A 24,744-nucleotide genomic window follows, 5' to 3' on the forward strand; every position below is an offset into this window, starting at 1 on the left:
CACAGCCCAAATAAACAAACCCATCCTGATTATAGCTTCAGGGGTAAGTTGATGAAGAAAAATCTGAAACGTCTTCAGTACTTCAACCATGAATCTGCTCAACGGGAACCGAAGCCCTGCTTTCAAAAAGCTTCAGTAAATAACCACCTCATTTACTTCAGGAGTAGGAGCAGCGCTGTCTCCTCCAACCCTCATAATAGTCATGTCGCGGAAGTATCTTCCTCTCATCGCATCAACATGACTTTGTTTGATAGTCGATTTTCCGAAGATGGTATGGCTTGGTCGCCATGGCCGATCTTCAGAATCTTCGTCTCCACTTTCTGCATCATACTCATCACTGTCGTCGGAGTCTTCAGACAGATCCGCCAGTATTTCTCTTGTAATTTTTTCTTTGTTCGTTTTTGCCATAGATTCGAAAAACCCAGCTATGAAAAGGATCCACAACTTTTTTCTCTTCAAACAACTTCGAGTCCTCAGTTATCTTCGTCTCCTCAGTCATGGCGAAAACATGTCTTTAAACCGAAGCTCAAAAAGTTTGAAAATTAGGCGAGAGCTAGTGAACAAGAACTAAAAGTTTGAGAAAATAACACAAATGGCAGAAATGGCGTATCAAATGCTGCCGGTGTGGGTTCCTATTTATATGCCTGGTGCTTTGCAACTTGGCGGGCCCCGTCAGTCATTGACTGTTGCTATTCTAGCAAAGGGAAGGTGTTTTTTTGGACCTTCAACTTAAGGCCTTCGTTCACGTCGCAGCCTGAATTCGTTGCTATAACAAATTAATACTGCGAGGGGTTACTGTTGGGGGGCTTCGTCTTCCAAAGGTCCTCAAAAACACGATTAACAATGTTTACCAAGTATAATATATGTATAGGAACCTTCGGACTCGAAGTGAAGCTGTACACAATATAGAAAGCATGGTCGGGACGAAGGTTGAATCAGTTCCGAAGCTTCGAAGGACGAAGGACGAAGGAGATAATGCTTTGAAGGACGAAAGACTTTAACCATTAACATTTTGTTGCCTTGTTCTTAACTCATAGCATTTGAGAACAAGTTCCCGACAACTATGTTAATGGGAATATGGAGCGACCACCCGGAAAACAGTGCTACTACAAGGGTGGAATGAGACGTCCTTGGCTGAATAATTAGGAAAGCTAGTGTGAACTAAACCTTTCTCGAAAGGGGCAAGCGGGGTGGAAGAGTGCAGGTGTAGGGAGGTCCTCGGGTCAGACTGTCTTTTTAGCTTTTTGGATGAGGGATTCCTACATCGCCTTCGGCCTAGAATCCGTAGCGGGTTCTCTCCTCTCGTGGAACTATGTAAAGGCTTCGCAGTGGATCCCTAGCCACTCACCTTGGGAGTGTCTAAGGGTCTTGCAAACCCTGACTAAACGGGAAACACGTCTTGTGGATAAAGATGCGCAACCTCTACAGAGTGTAAAGCTGGTATATCAGTCGTGCTCACGGTAATGAGTGGCTCGGACCCTCACGTGAGTAACTTATGGAATTAAACTTAATCTGTCATTTGCATTGCATTTTGGGTTTTTTTTTGTTAATTGTGATCAATTATTTAATTAGGTTGATATCTACTTATACTTAATAATTGCTGATAAAATTTTAACCAACACTAAAAGTAATGCTCAACTTTAAATATTTTCTTTGGTAAGCCTTATACTTGACCTGAGCCCCCACGTAGGTGAGCTCATGCACATTATTACTCACAACTTATTGAGCGATGAACGAATGTGAGCTCACTCTTGCTATACTCACAACCCCCTAGGTCGAGGACATGTACCGCCAAGATGAGGAGCATGAATGATGTCGTGATGAGTTCGTGAGAGATCTAGGCCGTCGTCTCCTAGTCAATTATGGTTGTGGAGGATCGATCTCTTCATATGATGTAATTATTTAACTATTTTGTACAGAACCCCTACTGTGTAGTAAAGATGCGACATTTGTTTTTGTACCATGAGTTACCATATGTGTGAGACTTGATCCTAGCACACATTTAATTCGCGTTCGGGTTTGTCCTTAAATCTGGGCATGGCAGTCTAGGACGTGCTCGATGACAAGGAGGAGTGAGATCCACGGCACTGGATATTTGACACAGGGACTTCTAACCATATGACTGGATGCTACAATGCCTTCTCCGACTTTGACACAGGCTGATGGACGTCTCCGGCATGGTCTGGTTTGGCGATGGATCGACGGTGAGCATCAAAGGACGCGATACCATGCTCTTCAAGTGCAAGGATAGACAACATTGCGGGCTCTCCGACACCTTCATCGCGCATCTCATTGCCAACATTGTGAGATGTGGGCAGTTGGATGAGGATAACCGTGAGATCCTAATCAAGTTCGGCGTGATGCGAGTCCGAGACGAACAACACCGAATTCTCGCTAAGATACAATGGGGGTTGATGCGATTGCATGTGCACAACCTCGCCACTGCACGACCAATCTACCTGGGTGCACACGTTAGAGAGGACGTGATGCCTTTCTATCTTTAATTAGGCAGAGCGCGAGAAAGGGAAGGAGCGGAAGATAGGGCGCCGACGCTGCGAGGTAGATGAGTGTCGGAGAGGGAAATCTCCGGCCGGGTGGCGGAATGCACCCGCCCTAATCCTAAGATGAGGAGGGGGCTTAAGCGTTTTTCCTGTTGGTAGATGAACGATGAACTCAAGAACACGCAAGAGTTTAGAGTGGTTCGGGCCGCCGGAGCGTAACACCCAACTCCACTGTGTAATGTATTGAGCTTGTTTGAACTTGTGAGCCTGAGCTAGGTCTAAGTGTGCTTAAGTCTCCCTTGTAACGTTGCATGCCTCCCCTTTTATAGCTCAAGGAGGGCGTGTACAAAGGTGCTGAGCCCCGACATGTGGGCCAGGAATATAATGGATGTAATACTTAGAGTTGCTGGAGCAATCTTCTTGCACCCTGACATCCACGATCTGCGTGGTATTGGCGTGCAGGGGAAGCTTCCCTGGCAATGCATAAGTGATGGTGGACACAGTGCACCTTGCAGCATGGGCGTACTGTTTGGCAATGGACTGGACAGGCACGCCGCCTGCAGGATGGCATGGACGTCGCCTGCCAGCTGAGTGGACAGGTCACAATAAATGCTGAGGTGGCACATCGCCTGTCAGCAGAGTGGGCAGGCGACGCGTCTTCTCTGCAATAAATGCAGAGACCGCGCGACCCAGAGGCCTTACGTCAGGCTCCGCCCACTGACTTACGTCACGGGCAACAAGCCATGTGGCAGCATCGGGCCTCCGCTTAAGCGGGGAGCGTAAGCGCACATGATAAAGCCTGGACACGTGTCAGTTCCAGACCCTTGCTTAGGCCAGGGTATCCCCTGTCCCGGGACCTTGCTGTGGGTGGCCTGGACCTCGCTCAGACGGGTCCGGACCTCAGCCAAGGGGTCCGGCTTGTTTGCATGGGAGCCCTGGAGCATACTCGGAGATCCGGGTCGTGAGTATAGGGGTCCGGCGCTTTCTTGAGGAGGTCCAGACCTACTGAAGGTATCCTGGAGTATACCACCTTTTCCGGCCACGTGACGACCCCGGAGCTACCTATGCGGAAAGGTTGGGTGCTGTTTACCGCGCAACTAGAGATAGCTGCGCGGGCTCCGTGTTTTTATGCTGTAGTAAGGGGTACCCTGGTCTAGGGTACCGACAATGAGGATGGCCAAATTCGAGAAAATGGCGGCGTCTGCGTCGAAGCGGTGAAAATGTTAGGGTAAAGAAACGTGAATCAATGGGCTTTTAAATGAGAAACCAAATAAAGGCCCATTACGATTTGGTTGAGAATGATTAGGATGATCCGGCTTGATCGTTACACAATGGATTACTCTAGTTATTTAAAGTATAGAGCTTTTAATATATAGACTATATATATAAAAATTATTGTATAAATGTATTAAAAGTCTAAAATAAATTTTAATTGGGGACAGATAAGTACATACAACTAAACCTACCCAGAAGTCGCCGCCCTTTGCCTAGACTCCTTGAGCCTTCTCGTCTCCCCCCTTCGTCCGCACCCTATAACCTTTGCATCATCTTCCTTGCCCGCGCCCTAACCCTTGCACCCTCCTCCTTGCTGCCGCCGGGGCCGATCTCCGCTGCCGCCAGCCATGGAGGACTTCTGCGTGGTGTGCGCAGATACGCTGGAGTGGGTGGCCTACGGTCCGTGCGGTCACCGCGACGTGTGCTCCACCTGCGTCGCTCGCCTCCGTTTCGTGATGGACGATAAGAAGTGCTGCATCTGCAAGACCGTCTGCCCCTTCGTCTTCGTTACTAAGGTTCGTACCTCCAGGGTTTGGTCTCCCCGGGCGGGACTAGTTCCTTATCTATGGTGTGGTTACGCTGTTGGATCTTGGGGTCATCTAGGGTTTCGGTCGGATTGCCAGATTGGTTCTTTCTATTGGAATTAGATGTGAAGGATCCCGTTCCGCGACTGGTACCATGAACGTTTTAGGTAAAATAGCGTGAATATACGATGCTTTTGACATCTTGTAGCCTGATATGGTCAGCATAGGTGTCTAATGATTTACTAGTTGACTGGATACTCGAGGCTTTGATGTGGTCTCTATCAGGAGGAAGGTTACACTAATCATTTTAGGTTTGTAATTTTAGCTTTTCAGATGATTGTTAGGTTTATCAATTGGATTGTTCGAGACTTTATGTATATGTGTTTGGTTTTTAGAGTGCTAATACTAAAAATAGTACTATTTATGTGTTGTACAAAAAAATATGTGGTGAATTTCATGAATGAGAGTATTTTTATGTGAGTTGACAACATTTATTCCTGAGTCGTACTTGTTCAGATGATTAATACACAAAATATCTTGTGTGGTATTTTTGTGTGCTTCATGTTTGATTACTATATTGATCCTGTAGGAATATTGCTAGTGAATTCTTAGTTACTTTTCCAAGTTTTATCTTCTGTAAATTTTTACTAGAATCATTGTTGGTCATGAAGCTAGTATGTTCTGCATCGTTAAGACAGTTACTGTTTCCCCGGCATTAGTATGGCCGGTGAACACTGCTCAAGTTTTGTATTCATAGCTAATCTTGTAGTGCCTTGTAAACTTCGGACATCAAATTTGACAAACAAGAAATTTATGCGAGCTTCTATGTGTGTATCTGGCTTTTTGCACACTGAATCGTTATACATTGTATGTTGCCAAAACACACTTAGAAACGTTAACATACTGTTCTGAGCTTATTTTCCATTTTAAAGGACAATAAGATTGCATGTGAATATAAATATATATTTTTTCATTACACAGGCCATGGGTGAATACACTAGAGTGGTTGCTGATTTCTCAGTGTTCCCCATTGGGGTAAATGAGGGCAAAGCTGGTGATTTCTGGTACCATGAGGATACTCAGGCATACTTTGATGATGTGGACCACTACAGGATGATACGGGCAATGTGTCGACTTTCTTGTAGCGTTTGTGACAATGCAGAAGATCAGGTTGCCCTTGCTGCTCAAGCAAAGCGCAGAAGCAAGTTCAGGAGCATCGATCAACTAAAGGGACATTTATTCCATGTGCATAGGTTGCACATGTGCAATCTTTGCTTGGAGGGGAGGAAGGTGAAATACTTGATGAACTGGCATATTATGTGTTAGGAATCACACTAATTTGCGTTTCTAAGTGTCATCATTTCTTAGTTGATTTCATGGATTATGCTGTCAAATTTAAAAACAAAGTTTAGACACATGTTTTGAATGATCTATAGCTGAATTTTCTTTGTTCATGCATGGTTTTTTTCTCTTATAGATTCCTTCATTCTACATGTACAGTTCAGTAAGTTTATTTTGGCAACCAATTTATGTATGCTATAGCTTACCTAGTAAGCTGTAATGTCTTAGTGAAAATTATAAAATATATTTTGAAATTGAAAATATTGTTTCCTTCCTGTAGATTTTTTTGCTTGGTGTAATAAGCAGAACTTATTTTGTTTATTTATATAACATGGTTTGATTTCATGATTTGATAATGTTTTTTCAGAAGATGCATCTCAAATTCTCAACACACTGGAGACAGTTGCAATGGATAGCATATTTGAACTAGCTAACCAGAATACATGATTGTTGTTTACAACTAGCATGCTTGACATTGTTCTATCCGTTGCTTATGTGAGGTCTTTGGTGAAGAAACTTTATGATGCTGTTCTCTCTGATTCAAATGTAGGTCTAGGTTGAGGTGCGGACACACACCGGGGGGGGGGGGGGGCAAAGTGGGCCATGCCCCCCCTGATTTTTTGAAGTTACTTATATATGATATATATTTACTGTAAATTATAGAAAATATAAAAGGTATGATGGGCCAAAATGGCAAATTCAACTTCACTAGGCCTCCTGTCCACTAACCAGCCCAGCCAAAAAGCCCTAGAATATGCCTTGATAGACCTCTCCGGCTCCCTCACCCTCAATCCCTCTACATCTTTCCAGCTGCCGCCAGCTTTTTGATGTTGTTGTGCGCGTGCAGGCCAGCAGGCGTGCCCCAAGTGCCAAGTCCGCAACTGCTTGCCACTTCTTTCCATAGTGCAATCGCTAGGCGCGCAGGCATAGCGTCATGCAGTTTCTTGCCCCCCCCCCCCGGATTATTGTCCTGTGTCTGGCACTGTTGTTTAGGACAGTGACACATGGCATGTTTGGTTCAAGCCCTGGCAGGTAGCTCCCAAGGTAGACAACATTGCAAGGATGCATGTGTCTGAGGGACCACTTCCTGGTCCAGGTGGCTCTGTCCAGGAACTAAACCAACTAGACCAGTCTCCAAAGGGACACTTTGACTAGAAACGCTTGTTAATATATACCAATTTTAGTGTGAAAATCTTATATCATAAAAACATTTACCGTGATGAATCAAGTACCATCAACATTTTTTTGTGAACCTGTGTAATGCCAATTTTTTCCATATATTTAGGGTTGCTTTATTACTGTCATACGAGTGTTCACTATTTTTTCATTGGTCATTGTTGTCTAGTAGTCAACATTGTGGAACTGGGGTTATGTAATTTGCACTCTAAATTGCACTTACAATTTTCATATTCATGACTGTTTATTGAAATATTCTGTATATATTTCGAAGGTGTTCATTTGTGAACAAAAGCTTTATTCAAGGTCTCAGTTAGCTCAGCATATCAAGACTGGTGACTCTGAAGTGGATGGCTCTGAGGTAGAGCGCAATGGTTTTGCTGGTCATCCATTGTGTGAGTTTTGCAAAAGTTCATTTTACGGAGATAATGAGATTTACATGCATATGTCCAGGGAACACTATTCTTGCCACATATGCCAGAGGTATACTGCAACCTAAGTCCCTATCATAGCTTATGCAGCGATTTATTCGATGTGTTGAATTTGTGGTTGTTGTTTATAGGCAGCATCCTGAGCAGTATGACTATTTTCGGAACTATGATGACCTTGAGGTATGTTTTGCCAAACTGATCTATTTAGGCATCTATCTACTATCCAACGTAAATGCAGCAAATCAACTTGTAATTCTGTTCCTGCCCATTAGCTCAGGCAAATTGTATCTACAGTTTTACTTGGCGCCTAGCTGGGCTCCGAGACCCTTGGGGAAGTGGTCATAACTGCATTCTCATATGTGCTCATTCAATTCAATTCAGTTGCATTTTCGAAAGGACCATTTTCTTTGTGAAGATGAAGCATGCTTGGCAAAGAAGTTTGTTGTTTTTCTGAGTGAAGCAGAGCTGAAGGCAAGTTGTACAAGTTATTGATTTGCTAATTTGTATTAGCCATTAACCACATGTACCGAGTTTTTTTGGGTTCTTATTGAGTAGTGTATTTCAACAGAGGCATAATGCTATGGAGCACGGTGGGCGAATGTCTCGTTCCCAGAGGAATGCTGCACTTCAGGTGTGAACTTCATTATAGTATTTTTGTTTGCTATCATGGTTTCCCTCTATCCAGTGTTTCTGTCTTGGTAAAAGATAAATTATATTTCCATTAATTTATTTGGTTCATTCAGATTAACTTTTATAATTTGCCTCTTTCAGATACCTACCAGTTTTATATATCGCAGAAATGAGCAAGCACAACGGCGTGGCAGAGGTAGGGGGCGTAATGCTCTCCATGACCGATTTGACAGTCATATCTCATCATCTGCACAAAACGGCCAAGCAACTGCCGATCGCCGTCTTGATAGTGTTTCAGGGTCATTTCAGTCATTAAGCATTGGATCTAGTTCTGGGGGAGCTGAAGTTGGCCAAGGCTCGAGGACTGGACAAGTGCTCGAACAGTTGTCCTTCCCACCTCTTTTAGACCCAGATATTCCTGACAACAACGTTGATTCTTTTCATGATGAAACCTCATTTCCTTCATTATCCGAGCAGCAATCAAGGTATGCACTAGCTCTCAGTCAGAGTGCAAGGGGCACTGCGAGGCTTGGGGATGAGTCACTATTCCCCCCTTTGCCTGGGTCTAGTGGGTCTAATAACAATAGGGGTGCTGGTTCAGTCCAACAGGGACTACAAAGTCTAGCCAAGAGCACACTTGCAGCAAGACTTCAACAACGTAGCAAGGGCCCTGTGAAGGTACTTAATACTGCTCGGCCACGTCCCCCTGAAAATGTTGAAGCCCTCTCTAGTTCCACCCAGACATGGCCTACACCTGATCAGGGCCTAGTCCTGTCTGGATATTCTCAGCTTCGATCTGGAACTCAACCAACAAGGGAAAATGCCATGCCAACTATCTCCAGTAACACAGTGTGGAATCCTGTTGCTCCAAACAAGATGAAGCACTCTGTTTCTACGCCTAATCTTGTGTCTGGTGGATCCTCTGCCCAAGTATCATTGAGTACAGCTTATGGTAGCAACAAAAGTCAGGATCCTCCTCAAGGTAACCAAACTTTGCCTGTTCCAGAGGATTTCCGTGCTGCAAACAAAACTCTGGTTGAAAGAATGCGTTCTGCTCTGGGAATGGACGAGGACAGGTACTCTGCATTCAAAGAGATTGCTGGTGAATACCGTCAAGGTATCATAGGTACTCTGGAGTATCTTTCATATGTCGAGCAGTTTGGACTGTCACACCTTGTTCCTGAAATGGCTAGGCTATTGCCTGATCCTCAAAAACAGAGGGAACTTGCTGATGCATATTATACAAATACTCGATTTAAAAGCCTACAAGAAAACGGAGGTGGAACTAGCTCACAAGAGGGCAACCGTAAAAAGAAGGGGAAGGGGAAAGCTCCTGTCACAGAAAGCAGTGCTGCTAATGATGTGAATAGTGCACTAGCAGATAACATTCTGGAGACTGTAAGAAGGCTTCAATCAAACCAGCAGGCTCGGGAAGGAGGAGCTGAGGTGCTGTCGAAGGATGGGTATCGACCTTCCAAGGGGGTCCAACCGGCAGCTGGATCTTCATCTAATCTGGACAGTGATACTAGTTCCAACACAAAATCATCTGGTGCAAAAGATAACATAGGCAAGGGAGGAGGCAATAAGCAACCGAAGAAGACAGCAAAGTTTCTCAGAGCTCGTTTAGGTGACAACTCATTAGCCACACTTGATTTAAGTCGTCCAAGTGCAAGCCCTGAACGTCCAGAAAGGGAATTACAAGGCCCTGAGACAGGGTTGCCAGCGCGAGGTGCTTGGAAGAATGGCGGGGGGCAGAAACTCTTTTCGAGCAATGGACGGAAATAAGTCATTCCAACTGCATAGCCGTGGGGACGGGGTTGACAGCGCCAGGTGCTTGGAAGAAATGGTGGCCAGAAACTCGTTTTTGAGCAATGGACAAAGTGAGTCACTGCAACTGCATTTAGGTGTGTCCATATACCTGATCAACAATTAGGCAATGCCCTGTTCATTGCTACCGGCAGACTGCGCAAATTTCATAGTCATCCATTTCAAATTCGTAATGATGTGGTGGGCAACATTTAATGTGGTACAAATATACTACTAGATTTTCTGTGCATTACAACGGAACATGTTTGGTAGTATTGTCCAAAAAAAACTTGTCAAGCTAAAACCAAGATACAGAGGGTCCGTGTCAACATGTTACTATGTGTTTTCAGTGCTTTGTTTTTTTAAAGGAAATATCTTGCTGAAGTATGCAAACCGTAATGTCTAATTAAACTTATGATTCCATAATTTTTTCTTAGCCCGTTGTATCGTGAATTGGCGATAGATGTATAGTATATAGCATTAGCTCTCAATCCATGTGGATTGAATGGGATCGGATGAGTTTGAATCTCAAACAAGTCGAATTTCTTAACTTTTTCCAATCTCATCCAATCCATGTGTATTGGGAATAACCGAACAAGGTCTAACTGGAATTCTCCGTCGGGTTTTGGTTCCCCATACCTGTTTTCATAAAAAAAAAGTTCCCTGCGGGGATCCTAAGAACTCTTGAGGGCTTGTTCGGTTATTTTCAATTCATATGGATCAGAGGGGATTGATATGGATTAAGAGAGATTTTGACTTACTAGGGATTGAAACACCCTTAATCCATATGGATTGAGATAGAATCAAACATGCCATGAGGGTGTATTTTTTCCTCATTCCCGTTCTCCGTGGGGATAAATTACCATAGGGATCCCGTCCCTGCTTAAATTATAATCATAACATACTTTATTTGTTATTAATACAAAACATTGTCGCTTATACACATTGTCAGATGTTAGAAATAATTATGTGTACATAAAAATAAACATATTTGTACAACGAGTTATATCTTAACAATATAACTAGTTGAGTGCCCGTGCGTTGCAACGGAACCATATAATAATACTATAATTTATATACATATGTGTATTATATTGTTACGAGAAAATGTTTCGGAATCCATTTGTGCACGTGCGATGCCACAAAAGTTAAAATTTAGTATAAAATATAGATATAGAATGACAAATATCACTACGATACAAATATACAAAAGTTAAAATTTAATATAAAATATTAGAGCAGAATGATTACATAAAAACAAAACACATATTACCATTGACCTCAATCTCTCATAAATTCTTTGTCAACAATCAATATAGAACTAAACTTGTACAAATCAAATTATACTACAATACGAATATAACCAAAATAAAGTCTAAGAAGTGATGACTAACGTTCAGCCATGCAGACTACCATCCCAGGACAATGGCTATCAACGCTCCTCTCCATAAATAGCAGCTCCACCTGCACCAAGACGCCGTCATCGCCAAACCAGCCATCAGATCATCTCACGGTTACAATAGTAACGCTTTCATATGTATGGGTCCTAGGGATGCAATTCATGGCTTAAACGTTATCCAAAACTGTCGTTCCAAATTTCAATTCAAGCCCCAACCTGACTGCAACCCAATCGTACACATATGAAGAGCTATTCCATAATTTGGTTTTGTTATATATTATTCTTTGAAAAGAAGCACACAATATTAATAGAAAATTACTTTACTATACATTGATACATGCACATGCAAATTCTAGTACCAGTGCCATTTTGAACAAAATTTGGAATCTCCAGAGATATATGAAGTATGATACTTAGCAAAGCAAAGATAAAGAAATTTTTTGATGAACCAACCAGAAGTAACATAAGGGGCACTCTGGTATGTGCATAAGTGACCACAAAAAATGGTGGCAAACTATTTTCTATATAACAAAACGAATATCACAGAAAATGGATATGAGAAATTCCTATCTTTGCAAAAAATGAACCCGAGAAGCTCTAGTAATTTTCTCCTTATCCAAATGAACATGAGAAACTCCTATCTTGGCAAAAAAAATGTGTCTCTGTCTTCCTAGAAAGTGTGATATTTTTCATATAACAAAACGAATATCACAGAAAATGGTGACAAACTATTCAAGCATAATAAAATATTTCATAATCACGAAATTTGGGAGGCCATCATTACGGGATGCAGCACAGCAAGGCAAAACCAATCATGTAGTTCACAACAACAAACATCATTTTATCAGTAACCATTCGTTGTCTGATAATACAGTCAAATTGCAAAAAGTTCATGACATATGATCCATAATTGACTTCTAATCTAACATTAAGTACCGAGAACACAAATAGCAAAACTTTGGAAATGCAACAAGAGACAACCAATCTTGTTGTCTTGCTTGGGACTGGTCGGACATTGATAGTATCCAAGCACCCAACGAGCTGCTCAACGGTACTGTCGGTACATTTGGAGGGAGAGGGTCTAGTTGCGTTTCCAGGTGGCTCTCCTCGAGGGCCTGTACTTGTGGTGGGTGTGGCCATTGCGGTGTAGGCCACAAAACTTCTTGCTTGCCGAGGTGAGGCCATGGAGCTCACAATGCTTGTGCAAAGGGTTGCATAGCTAGTTGATCATCAGGTCTGTTTTGATGTCTTTGTGGGCAACGTCCACAAGGATGATCTCAAAGTACTTGTAGGCGCTATCCTATGTTAGTATAGATGGGCTCGGCACGTCAAGCAATTAGCAAAAAAAGATTTGCAGAAATCAACAAGCTAGTATGTTCAAAGAGGAAAGTTCATGTTACAATCCGATGTACCTCGTTCACCCAGTAGGAGTTAAGAACCCTCAGTCCACCAAGCTTGCGTCTAGCTCTCTCCTCAGCGAGAGACCTCTTGTACCTCTAGAACTTGAGTTGGGTGATACCCTGGTGCTTGGGCTAGCCATAGATAATACACTTGGGCAAAGGCCTCTTCCTACCACCACGCCTCACACGGACAAGGTACACAACATAACCCTGAAGATAAATTACCACAACACAACGTCAAATAAAATCATGACATTGGTACTCAAACTGCAATAATTAAATAAAGTAAACAAGCCTAACATAGCATACTACGTGTCTAATGCTAAAAAAGCATACACCAAAAAATTCTTCCAGATTATACAATATTTAGGCTATTTTAGATTGATAACTTTTGCTACGCATCTAGATATGGTAAAGTTACGAACCTAGAGATGCCAAAACATGTTATAGTTTGGCACAGAGGGAGTAAGTAACAAAAAAGGCATACAAATCAGACAGTTGCATAACTGCAACAAGACCCCCCCCCCCCCCGTGTGGCAGTAAAGCAAGCAATGGCTCACACTAACTCAGGCGAGTTAATTGCTTGACCAATGAAAAATGGTGTTTCCCCACTACCCCTTTTAAATCTGCTAGCAACGTGAACATTATGGTAGGCACGGGATATTTAATTAGATCCATTTATCTATCCAAATACGGGGACAACAACATTTTCTTATGAATGCTAAGCAAAGCAGGAAAAAAAACAAGCACATGCGAGCAGCAAAAGAGGCATCCATTACGCCTAACCGCGACACAAGCAGGGGAAAAAACTCACGGGGGGATTAGAGGGAATTGAGGGGGAAATTAGTTCATAAAACTCATAAAACTGCACTCAAAGAAAGCTGGTGTCAAAGGCAAAGAAAAAAACAACTAGCTACTTCAAATTGATCGAACAGGAGAAATAAACTGAACTGAAATAGTGAAATGTACTTGGTTAGGTATCTCACATATTATAACCTATATTTTACAAGGAACACAAACAGAAGTCCAAGAAGAGTTCAGTTAATATATTCATTTGTATTTTCTCTATATTACTCAGCAATATGAGAACAAGCTGAACCTTATGTGAAGCATGGAATAGAAAAGACATCTTCAGCCGCCAGACCTGAGTCCTCAGACCTGATTTTACATTATACAATGCATATTGAATTTCCCGACCAATACATTCATCAATTTCCTTAAAAAATTGGCATAATTCTGTACGAGGGGGAAAATTCCAACTGATGTCTAATGGAATGTTTCCATGTATGTTGGTAAAAGACTGACAACAGAAAAGTGAACCTAAAGTCCTAAATATTGTTTTTGTCAGGCATATAGCTATACAAGTGGAACAATCTGACACTGACCAGTGTATCTGAAGCAAATCAATGTAATCTGTAGACAAGCGTTTAAGACTCATTTCAATACTTTCTTTGATATTGGCAGCACCAACACGAACCACTTTTGCATTGTCTCAAAGAAATGTAGACCACTCTGAATAACCGGCAACTTTGGTGGCCAAAATTATCTAAAATCCAAAGGAAAAAAACAAGACACGTCTTACAGTCAGACATTAAACATAACATCACATAGTGTAAAACTTGGGGATTGTGCATTAAAAGAACTGATAGGTAGCACAGTGTTATTACTTATTAGTAAAAGTTATGCTTCTAAACTCTAGCACCAATTTGAAGGACGAAAGCAAGTGTATTGTGTAAGAATCGTTGTTAGCACAGAAATAAAAATTTAACAATCCATTTAGGTTACCTTGTCTCGTGGTTTTGATTGCATCCACCTGCCAATATAAAGATCAGTTCTCCCTTGAGTTTCCTTGTTCATTGGAACTGGGTACTAAAGGCCAAAAGGGAAAATGGAGAAGTATATCCGATCACTTGAAAATACAGAGAGAGGGATAGTTAATAAAAGTAAGGAAGGAATCTTGTATTGACAATTTATGGTGTGTCTAGGATATTGACACCTTGATCGAAAGAATAAGCGATAATGTCATGTGCTTCCTTCTCCGTGTTTTGCTCGCCAAAAGTCATCTGGAAAGAAAAGGATTCACCTTGAGATGGAGAAAACATTACTTGCAGGTGCAGCAAGAGGGTTTGAACTCTGAAGCTCCAGAATCATACACACCGTTCCAAGAGTGACCTCACTGATGAGGAGGTCTGAGTCCCCTAGCTTCTGGTACTGCAGCTGTGCTTGTGCCACTGCCCGGACTTGGCTGCGCACGTGTCTCTTGTGCAGCCTTTGAGGACGACAAGCATGAGGCGCCCATAAGGTAGTGCCATGCGACGGAGGTGAGGTTATGGCGAACGATGGCATGGCCATCTGTTGCATACTGGTGAAATAAATTCCTGCTTGCACATCCCAGCATCAGGTAAAATTTTGCGTCACAAAGTTCAGTATGCCTCCAGAAACAAGAATCCTAAACAACATTCCCCGAAGAAGCCTGGCCACTACCTCTAACATCGTATATTTAATTTAAATGAACAAATCATTTCCTGTAGTTAAATTTAGGCAATGCCGACAATATTAGCAGTAGGCCTAAACCTAAAATGCTACGAGATGCAAATGTTGAACCCCCTGTCAGCCAACCAATAGCCAGTGGAGGATTCATGCCATATTTGCCACCACAAGGGGGGGGGGGAAACAATGTCGCTAAAACTGAATGTGCAATTCTCTAACTGGACCGAGAAGGGAACTCGAGATGAATTGTAGAATAAAAGAAAATTTGGATTGAGTCGACTGACGCCTATATTTTTCAGAAACGAGAGGAAACGGAGGAGTAGAATAGTACCCGTTTCCCGGCCTCCCGCCGAACCCAACCCTAAACCCAAGGGAGAGAGAGAGTACCATAATTTTTTATGTCAACTTTTATCAAATTTCATTGCTGATTATACATTGATGTCATTCATTCAGGATTTGTTGCTTAAGTATCTTAACTCAAATACAATAGAGACAGTTCCTGAAGGAACAAATGCTCATGATTTAGACAACAAAATTTGGGATTATGTTTTGACTTTTGAAGTCCAGAAAGAATGAAAATATCTTACTTTGATCATAAAAGAGTACGAACAGCAAAATAAAACACAATTCCTAACAAAATACAATTTACCATGAGATCTACATCTAACTGCGATGAAGGGCATGTCCCATGCAGTGGTGAGACATTGTGAGAGCATTCTCACTAAATCTCCACATTTTCTAGTTCAAAACAGCCTCTCCATATTTGTGGGAAGGCTCGCCTTGGTTTATGCCTTGCCCAGATCACAAGTATGCCCTTCTTATCTGCATCTAACTATGCTAATCATACCATAATAGTGAGAATGGGAGAGAAGCAGTACCTTGCAACGCCAGTTGTCGCGGTAGAAAATGAATTAGAAGTGGTTGCTACAGTCACTCCAAAAAAGGGGCCAATTAATAGCCTTCTCCGTCAAAGCCATTAAAACTCACACACTCCTCAGAGATAATAAATCAAAACTTAGTGTTCAGGAAAGTTGAATATGTGATATTCTACATCGCTCCTCAAAGCTCACACACTAACCAAACATAGAACTATCAGTACTAAAAATGCCTGAAGAATAGAACTGGAGTAGTTCCAAGTCTCCTTATAGACAACTGCATAACAAATACAGTAAGCCTTTTCGAATATAGTAGAATGACTGAGAATGAAACATAACAATTGATCAAAAAACATCCATAGCTATAAATGGTTTATTGATTAGGAAAGCTAAAAGGATACTGAAGCAAGATCAGATGGAGACCACTCATGCTGCGTGTGTTCGCTTAGTAACCATCTTGGCATGGATGAACACTTGATAACACTTGCATGAACACTTCATAGCAGACAAAAACAGACATAAAACATAGAAGTAGCATGATGATTATCTAGATTTGGTTTTGACTGACCGTGTTGGTTTCCTTGTGGTATGCTCCTTCTCCAATGCTTTAGGACCAAGTTACCCACGTGCCCCTGCCAGCCCTATTTCCCTACGTCGTTTCTCACCTATGGTCTCTGTAGATTCGGCAGCTGCAGGTTCGCTGGTGAACGAACATCTGCAATGCACATCTGCGACACGCGCGCACGACAGGTTCCAACACCGTGACCTACAAACACAAAATGTTTTTAGAGAGGTTCCAATTTCAGTTTGTGCATGACTTTTGATGGTACCCATTCACTGTGCGGCGATACTCTATAACTTTATTATAGATACCACTATTATACCACGATAGATCAAGGTAGTGGTCCCTTCTCTTTTGTGTTAGTAAAAAAATTTGAAGCTGATACAAAGTAATGTCATGTGTTAGATGCTAATGTTCAGTGAAATTTTTTTGGGATGCTAATAGAATCTGTGTGATCTCATGAATGGGTTTTCTTTTATAAATGATGGAGTATACGATGTAAACTCATAACACTTAAGGTCAATTTGTTAGTCAATTTGGCACAGCTCCACGAGTGAAAAAGTAAACCTAGATACCAGATTAACATAGATCCAAGGAACACATGATGCTAATGTTCAGTGAATTTTTTTTGGGATGCTGACAGAATCTGTGTGATCTAATGAATGGGTTTTCTTTTATAAATGATGGAGTATACGATGTAAACTCATAACACTTAAGGTCAATTTGTTAGTCAATTTGGCACAGCTCCACGAGTGAAAAAGTAAACCTAGATACCAGATTAACATAGATCCAAGGGTGGAGGCCCAGAATCATGTGTTTAATGCAGGAAGGAGGCGTACCGTGAACTGCTTGGGGGAGGACAGGAAGAAAGCGATGCCGCCACTGCCGGGCACGACGTGCTGCCTCACCCCGAGCTGTCTCGCTATGGTTTAGCCGTCGTCGCCGCCATGCATACCTCGCCGCAGTGCAGGTCCCCTCTGGCGCCTCCTGATGGTGGCGGCGGAGAGGAGGAACGGTGGTGGTGCCCTGAGTGGAGGAGGCAGCGATGCCGATGCGGCCATGGCTTGGCTGCATCCATCAGTAATGCAGCGGAGAAAATCCAGAGAGGGTAGGGGAAGCCATGGATGTGGCAGGGGGCTGCCTCGGCGGCCATCGCGGGGAGGAGGCATGTGCGCGCGGTGAAGGCATTGGTAGGCATTGCGAGGGAAGAGGCAGACAAGGGTGTGGGTGATGTCCCCGATGGAAGGCGATTGTGGGCTTACTTTGAAGGCGCGGGCGCGACGATGGCGATGAGAATGGCGGGAGACATGGTCTCGACGGTCGCGAGGGGAGGGGTCTCGTACAAGGGTGGAGGCGCGACAATGGCGGAGGAGTCGCAGACGGGGTCGGGGGCGCGAGGATAGCGGCGAGAATGGTAGAGGCGCGTGCTAGGTTTGTGGGAGTCGGAAGTGCGGGCTCGACGATCGTGGGGTCGGCGTCGTGGGGGCGGCTCGTACGGGGTGGGGGCAGGGGCATGGATGCGGCGGCGAGATTAGGGGGGACGAAGACAGGGGCGTGCGCGGCGAGATTAGCGCGGCGGTGGAGGGCGGAGCCATCGTGAGGGTGTGGACGCCCTCCTTACACTCTTAAGGAGTAGTAGAGATTATTTATTTTTATTATTATATATTACATAAAAATATCATCATATATAAGTTTAACGGATCTTCGCGGAGAACGGAGATAGGGAATGTTTCTCATCCCGTTTACCCATCGGAGGAGGTTTTTTCCCTGTTTACATCCCCGCGGGGAAGAACCTTCCCCATCTCCATCCTTTATGGGCTAGTTTGGGAGCCATAAAATCAGAGGGGATTGGAGGGGCTACAATCTCCTTCTTATTCAATTTTGAATAAGAAGCGGATTCTATTATCTCTAATCACCTCCGGTTTTGTGGCTCCCAAACTAGCTCTAATGGAGAAATTCCCCATGGGGAATCGGGGATCGGGACCATTGCCATCTTGTAACACCCAAAATCCTAAGCATGTGATTTAAGAGAATCATTTAGAGCTAAATAATAATAATAACAATAATCAAGATAAAGTACCCTTGATAAATAATTAAACTTTAGAATTTACCATTACTAAAGTAAATGGTTATAATAAAATAATGTTAGCTAAATCAAATCTTAATAAAGATTAGACATTGGAAAATGTTTTCTATCAAAATCAAAACAAAGGAGTATGAACCTTGAAATATGCCTTTAATTTGACTATACACCTCAAAAAAATATTCTATTGAAATAAATGTGGTGTGTATTCCATGTTGAAAACATTATCTAAATAAAATAATAAAAAAGTAACTAAATAAATAGATTTATATGATTGGTGCATATCATGCTGGAGTTCTATTTGTGCATTAAAAAATTAAAAGTTTAAAATTCAAACTTGAGTTTGATTTGAAATTGAAATAGAAAAAATAAAATCAAAAAAGGAAAATAAAATAAGAAATGATTTACCTGTCGCCCGGGCCGTTTTCTCGCGCTGGCCCAGCTCACCACCACACCCTCGGTCCAGCTCGACCCACCTTACCAAACTCGCGTCGCGGACCGTGTTCCTGTCTCGTGGGGCTCGTCGATCAGACCAAGGCCTTCGCGCGCGCGTCTGTAGTCCGGGGCCCACTCACCAATCATATCTGTCGCGTGCTCATCTCACTGCCGCTAGGGACCTGCAGGTTGTTGAGATCCACCGTAGCGGACTCCCTACCACAGTGCAAGCTTCGCCTGGTGGGTGCAACCAACCGCTCGAAGATCCCTACGCCGGCGTATAAAGATGGACCGAAACCTCCCTCCCCCCGTTCGCAGCCATCCCTGTGCCTAGAAGTCGCCATCGTCGGGAACAGTGCTGGCCGCCACCTTCGCTGTGGGCACAGAAAAATCACCGCCGCGAGCATCGACCTAGCCAACGATTATCGCTCGAGGTCCGCAGGGTGGCCAGGGGTGATCTCTCGAGTTCACAAAACGTGTGTGTTGCAGCTGCGAGCACGATCGAGGACCAGGTACTGGGAATTCCTTCCCGGAACCACAGCGACGCTGAAAGTCGCCTAGAGGGGGAGTGAATAGGCGAAAACTGAAATTTACAACTTTAAACACACTACAAGCCGGGGTTAGCGTTAGAATAAAATCCGAGTTCGGGAGAGAGGGGAAAACAAATCAATCAAGAAAATAAAGCGGATGAACACGGTGATTTGTTTTACCGAGGTTCGATTCTAAAGAACCTAGTCCCCGTTGAGGTGGTCACAAAGACCGGGTCTCTTTCAACCCTTTCTGAAAGTAGCCTAGAGGGGGGTGAATAGGCTAATCTGAAAATTTTCACAACAAACTTCGAAAGATTGTTAAATACACAGTTTGACTGGTGCAGGCCGGTTCAACAGCTACGTGCGCAAGTTGAACCACTCTGAACCAATCTAACTGTTTTATAAACTTTAGACTAAAATCTACTCGAAAAAGTATTTCGCGAGTTCTTGTGAGAAGTAAGATATAGCTAAGTTAGAATGAAAAGATGAACATGTAAAGGCTATTTCACTTTTAGATAAACTCTATGGAAAAATCTTTATGTCAATCTTGCGAGTAAAAATATTTTAAGTTAAGGACAAGCAAGAACTCAAGACACAAGATTTAATCCGAGGTTCGGCCACACCACAAAGGTGTCCTACTCCAATGTTGAGGAGCCCACAAAGGGCCGGGTCTTTTTCAACCCTAATCCTCCAAAAGCCGACCACAAAGGTCAAGGCAATCTCTTCTTATCTTAGCTCAAAGAGCGGGTGATACAAACTTCTTGGGGTCGTCCACAAATTTGGAGACTCCCAAGCAACCTCAAAAGATCATGAAACCTAGGGTTTCAAGAACACCAAGAAAGCACAAGAGGGGTTTGCACAAGCTCAAGTCTTTGTAAAAAGAGTTGGGAGAGGAAAGCCAAATCGTGAGCACAAGTACAAACCTCACACCCAAGAGCTCCTCCAACAAGGTTGAATCTTGAGGAAGATTTAAGTGTGAGAGAGATGGAGAGATGAGTGCTTTGTCTCAAGTTAGGTGAGCAATAAATGTGTGAGTGTCCAGCCACATTAAATAAGAGAGAGAGAGAGGGTTCTATTTATAGTCACGGCTCAAAAACTAGCCGTTTGACCAGAAACCTCGCAGAAAACCGGTTGAACCGCCCCCTGACAGGTCAGCAGACTGTCTGCCAGTCTGACTGCCAGACTGACTGGCAGACTGACCTGCAGGCGGGTCAGACAGGTCAGGACCGGTTGAACCGCCCCCTGACACCCCTGGTGACCTGACTGCCAGTCTGACTGGCAGACTGCAGATCAGAAGTCAGAGGGTCAGAGACCAATTGAGCTGCCCCCTAGGACCAGTTCAGCTGGTCTAGACCAGAGAGTTTTGGAGAGAAAACCCCAGCTCAGCTGCCCGGGGGCAAGTTCAGCTGGGTATGGTCAAAGAGGTCCACAGCTGAAGTTGAAGTTCAGCTGGAGTTGAAAGTTCAACTCAGCTGAAGTCCAGCTCAGCTGAAAAGCTCAGCTGCAGCTGAAGAAGCTCATCACAGCTGAAGTTAAGTTCAGCTGGAAAGCTCAGCTGCAGTTGAAGAAGTTCAGCTGCTTTTCAGCAAGAACACTCTAGGTTTCTCAACCCTAACCATGGTCAACCAAATAATGTTAAAGTGATTTTTGGTTTTCAAAAAAATAGTTTTTGAATTTGGGGACTTGAGCTATAGCAAACACCTTTACCTGTGCGGAAAAGAATAAGGAAGAATTACATCATGCAACACAAGATTTTACATAAATTTTTATACGTCTGTTGCATGAAGTCCTTGGTGCTTCCTTAAGTTCCTGTTTCTTTCTAATCATACACTGAGAACAAAAACTGTTAGTACCCTTATTTGTTTTGTCATTAAATCACCAAAACCCTCACTTGGGGTTGATTGCACTTACACTTTCCCTCTCTCAAACGGTCACTTAGACCGAGTGAGCTTACTTCTTTGATTTTCTGGGTCACTTAGACCTCGCAAGGACCACCACACAATTGGTGTCTCTTGCTTCGCTTACAAGGCTTTGAGAGTAAGAATGAAAGGAAGAAGAAAGCCAACCAAGCAACAAGAGCACAAAGAAACACAAGACGATCTTCTCACAAGTCCTAGAATACTAGAGTTGAATTGTGGACTTTGATTTGATCGGAGGCTTTGATTTGTGTCTTGGAGTGTATTGTATTGCTCTTGTATTGAATGCACTGTTGTGAATGCTTGAATGGTTGGAGTGGAGGTGGTTGGGGGGTATTTATACCCCCCAACCACCAATTCAACTGTTGTGGTAGGCTATTGTCGATGGGCGCATCGGACAGTCCGGTGCGCCACCGGACAGTGTCCCGTGCACCAGCCACGTCACCCAACCGGTAGGGTTCTGACGGTTTCGACCGTTGGAGCTTTTTCGTCTAGTGGCATCAGATAGTCTGGTGCCGCACCGGACAGGCACTGTTCACTGTCCGGTACGCCTTCTGTGGCTGCTCTGACTTCTACGCGAACTGTCCGCGCACTGTAGCTTTGCAGGCGACTGTTGGAGCCGACCGTTGCGCTCCCTAGCCATTGCTCCACTGGTGCACCGGATAGTCCGGTGAATTATAGCGGAGTGCGGCCTCAGAAACCCGAAGGTGAAGAGTTTGAAGTCGATCGACCCTGGTGCATCGGACAATCCGGTGCGCCAGACCAGGGTTCTCTTCGGTTTCTTTTGAACCCTAACTTGATCTTTTTATTGGTTTGTGTTGAACCTTTAGCACCTGTAGAATATATAATCTGGAGCAAACTAGTTAGTCCAATTATTTGTGTTGGGCATTCAACCACCAAAAATATTTATAGGAAAAGGTTAAACCCTATTTCCCTTTTAGACACCGCGGAGCCGTGTCTCATCATGGGCAAAGGAAACCACGCCTCAGATTCCTGGTAAGATCTCCCGTACAAGTTCGCTTGCCTTCCCGCTACGCGTAGCGCCGTCAGGATCGAAGTTTTGTGCCTTGGGCGTGGATTTGGTGTGGGCGGCATTGACGCCGCCGCGGGTGCTCTGTTCCGACGACCAATCCACCGTGGCATGTGGGAGGGAATGGGCCTGATCGTTGATCTCCATGCAGACAGTGGTGATGAGATCCAGCATAACCCTTCAGCTAGGAGTAATGATGGGCGTTGATCTATGATCTGGCGGGCGATATTGGGTGTGGTACTTTAAAATCCCACCCATCAGATTGTGATCAGGCGATCGGTAGTGTGAAAGGGAAATGGGCTTAACCATTTTCTATAATCGATTTTGGTATTTGACGTCCATCACAAACCACATGGACTAACTAGTTTGCCTAGTTGCTATTTTTCTCAGCTGCATAAAGTTCAACATTGACATACAAAGAAAAAGACTTGAAAGAATTCTACAAAGTTTGGAGCATACAAGAATTGGTGCATCCAGTGGTGCACCGGACACTGTCCGGTGCCCTGGCTGGAGACCTTCATGAACTGGCCGCTCTCGGGTTTTCTCAATGCGTGTCCGCTATAATTCACCAGACTGTCTATAGTGCCACCGGACGTTGAGAGCACCTAGAGGGGGGGGGGGGTGAATAGGTGATCCTGTAAAAACTTAAAACTTAAAGCCACACAACTTGATTAAGGGTTAGCACAATGAAATCAAGTGGCTAAGGACCGAGCTCTTGTGAAACACAATAGTCACAATGAGAATAAGCACAAGAGACATGATGGTTTATCCCGTGGTTCGGCCAAGTACAACACTTGCCTAATCCATGTTGTGGCGTCCCAATGGACGAGGGTTGCACTCAACCCCTTTCAAGTGATCCAAAGATCCACTTGAATACCATGGTGTTTTTCTTTCTTTCACTATATCTCGTTTGCGAGGAATCTCCATAACTTGGAGCCTCTCGCCCTTACAAATGATGATCACAAAGAAACACGGATGTAAGGGAGGGAAAAGCAACACACACAAATCCCAGCAATACGCACACACACAAGCCAAGACTTGAGCTCAAATGAAACACAACAAGTTCACCACTAGAACGGAGCTCAAATCACTAAGAATGTCAATCGAGTGTGCGAAGATGGAGTGCGGGAGTCTTAGAATGTTCAGAGTATGCTTGGTGTGCTCCTCCATGCGCCTAGGGGTCCTTTTTGTCGGGGACCATAATTAGGGGTACCCCCAAGACTCCTAATCTCAGCTGGTAACCCCCATCAACACAAAGCTGCAAAGGCCTGATGAGCGCAATTAAGGTCAAGGCTCAGCCCACTCAAGGGACACGATCTCGCCTCGCCCGAGCCCAGCCTCGGGCAAAGGCAGCCGACCCCAGAGGATTCACGTCTCGCCCGAGGGTCCCCTCAAGCAACGGACACACCTTCGGCTCGCCCGAGGCCCAGTCTTCATGGAGAAGCAACCTTGGCCAGATCGCCACGCCAACCGACCGTATCGCAGGAGCATTTAATGCAAGGATCGCCTAACACCTTATCCTGACGCGCGCTCCTCAGTCGATAGAGCCGAAGTGACCGCAGTCACTTCGCCACTTCACTGACCAAACTGACAGGAAAACAGCGTCGCCTGCCTTGCTCCGACTGTCGTGCCACTCGACAAAGTGAAGCTGACAGCAGCTAAGTCCAGCCTCGGGCACCGTAGGAAGCTCCGCCTCGCCCGACCCCAGGGCTCGGACTCAGCCTCGACCTCAGAAGACGGACTCCGCCTCGCCCGACCCCAGGGCTCGGACTCAGCCTCGACCTCGGAAGACGGACTCCGCCTCGCTCGACCCCAGGGCTCGGACTCAGCCTTGACCTCGGAAGACGGACTCTGCCTCGCCCGACCCCAGGGCTCGGACTCAGCCTCGACCTCGGACGATGGTCTCCGCCTCGCCCGACCCTCGGGCTCAGACTCGACCTCGACCTCGGAGGAGCCTCCGCCTCGCCCGACCTCGGGCTCGAACCTGCCACATCACAGGGGGCGCCATCATTACCCTACTCCTAGCTAGCTTAGGCTACAGGGAACAAGACCAGCGTCCCATCTGGCTCGCCCCGGTAAACAAATAATGATGGCACCCCTCATGCTCCACGACAACGGCGGCTCTCAGCCCCTTACGGAAGCAAGGAGACGTCAACAAGGATCTGACAGCTCCGACAGCTGTCCTTCCACAGAGCTCAAGCACTCCTCCGACGGCCACGACATCACATGAACAGGGTGCCAAAACCTCTCCGGCTGCCACGATGGCATGTACTTAGGGCTCTAGATCCTCTCTGCTAGACACGTTAGCACACTGCTACACCCCCCATTGTACACCTGGAC

General features: G+C 44.4%; 1 protein-coding gene and 1 long non-coding RNA gene across 3 annotated transcripts; one reads left to right on the top strand and one right to left on the bottom strand.

Annotated features, from left to right (window-relative positions):
- The first annotated feature begins 4,043 nt into the window (after positions 1–4,043).
- LOC100383253 (uncharacterized) lies at positions 4,044–10,066 on the top strand. The gene is given in 7 exon segments (NM_001175914.1): positions 4,044–4,291; positions 5,282–5,590; positions 7,092–7,300; positions 7,380–7,428; positions 7,630–7,719; positions 7,817–7,879; positions 8,020–10,066. Coding segments are annotated over 7 exon segments (2,532 nt in total). The 5' UTR covers positions 4,044–4,123; the 3' UTR covers positions 9,664–10,066.
- A 1,011-nt stretch (positions 10,067–11,077) lies between these two features.
- LOC103631893 (uncharacterized) lies at positions 11,078–15,319 on the bottom strand. 2 transcript variants are annotated; one of them, XR_004852977.1, is made up of 6 exons: positions 15,305–15,319; positions 14,641–14,861; positions 14,269–14,546; positions 13,869–14,029; positions 12,496–12,693; positions 11,078–11,148 (listed from the first exon to the last, which is right to left on the bottom strand). It is a non-coding gene; the product is annotated as an uncharacterized lncRNA (long non-coding RNA). The 2 variants fall into 2 exon arrangements; XR_555546.3 differs by lacking the exon at positions 15,305–15,319 and having other exon boundaries at positions 14,641–14,983.
- Positions 15,320–24,744: the final 9,425 nt, after the last annotated feature.

The sequence above is a fragment of the Zea mays genome, chromosome 1 (genome assembly GCF_902167145.1).
Source record: "Zea mays cultivar B73 chromosome 1, Zm-B73-REFERENCE-NAM-5.0, whole genome shotgun sequence".
Lineage (NCBI taxonomy): Eukaryota > Viridiplantae > Streptophyta > Magnoliopsida > Poales > Poaceae > Zea > Zea mays.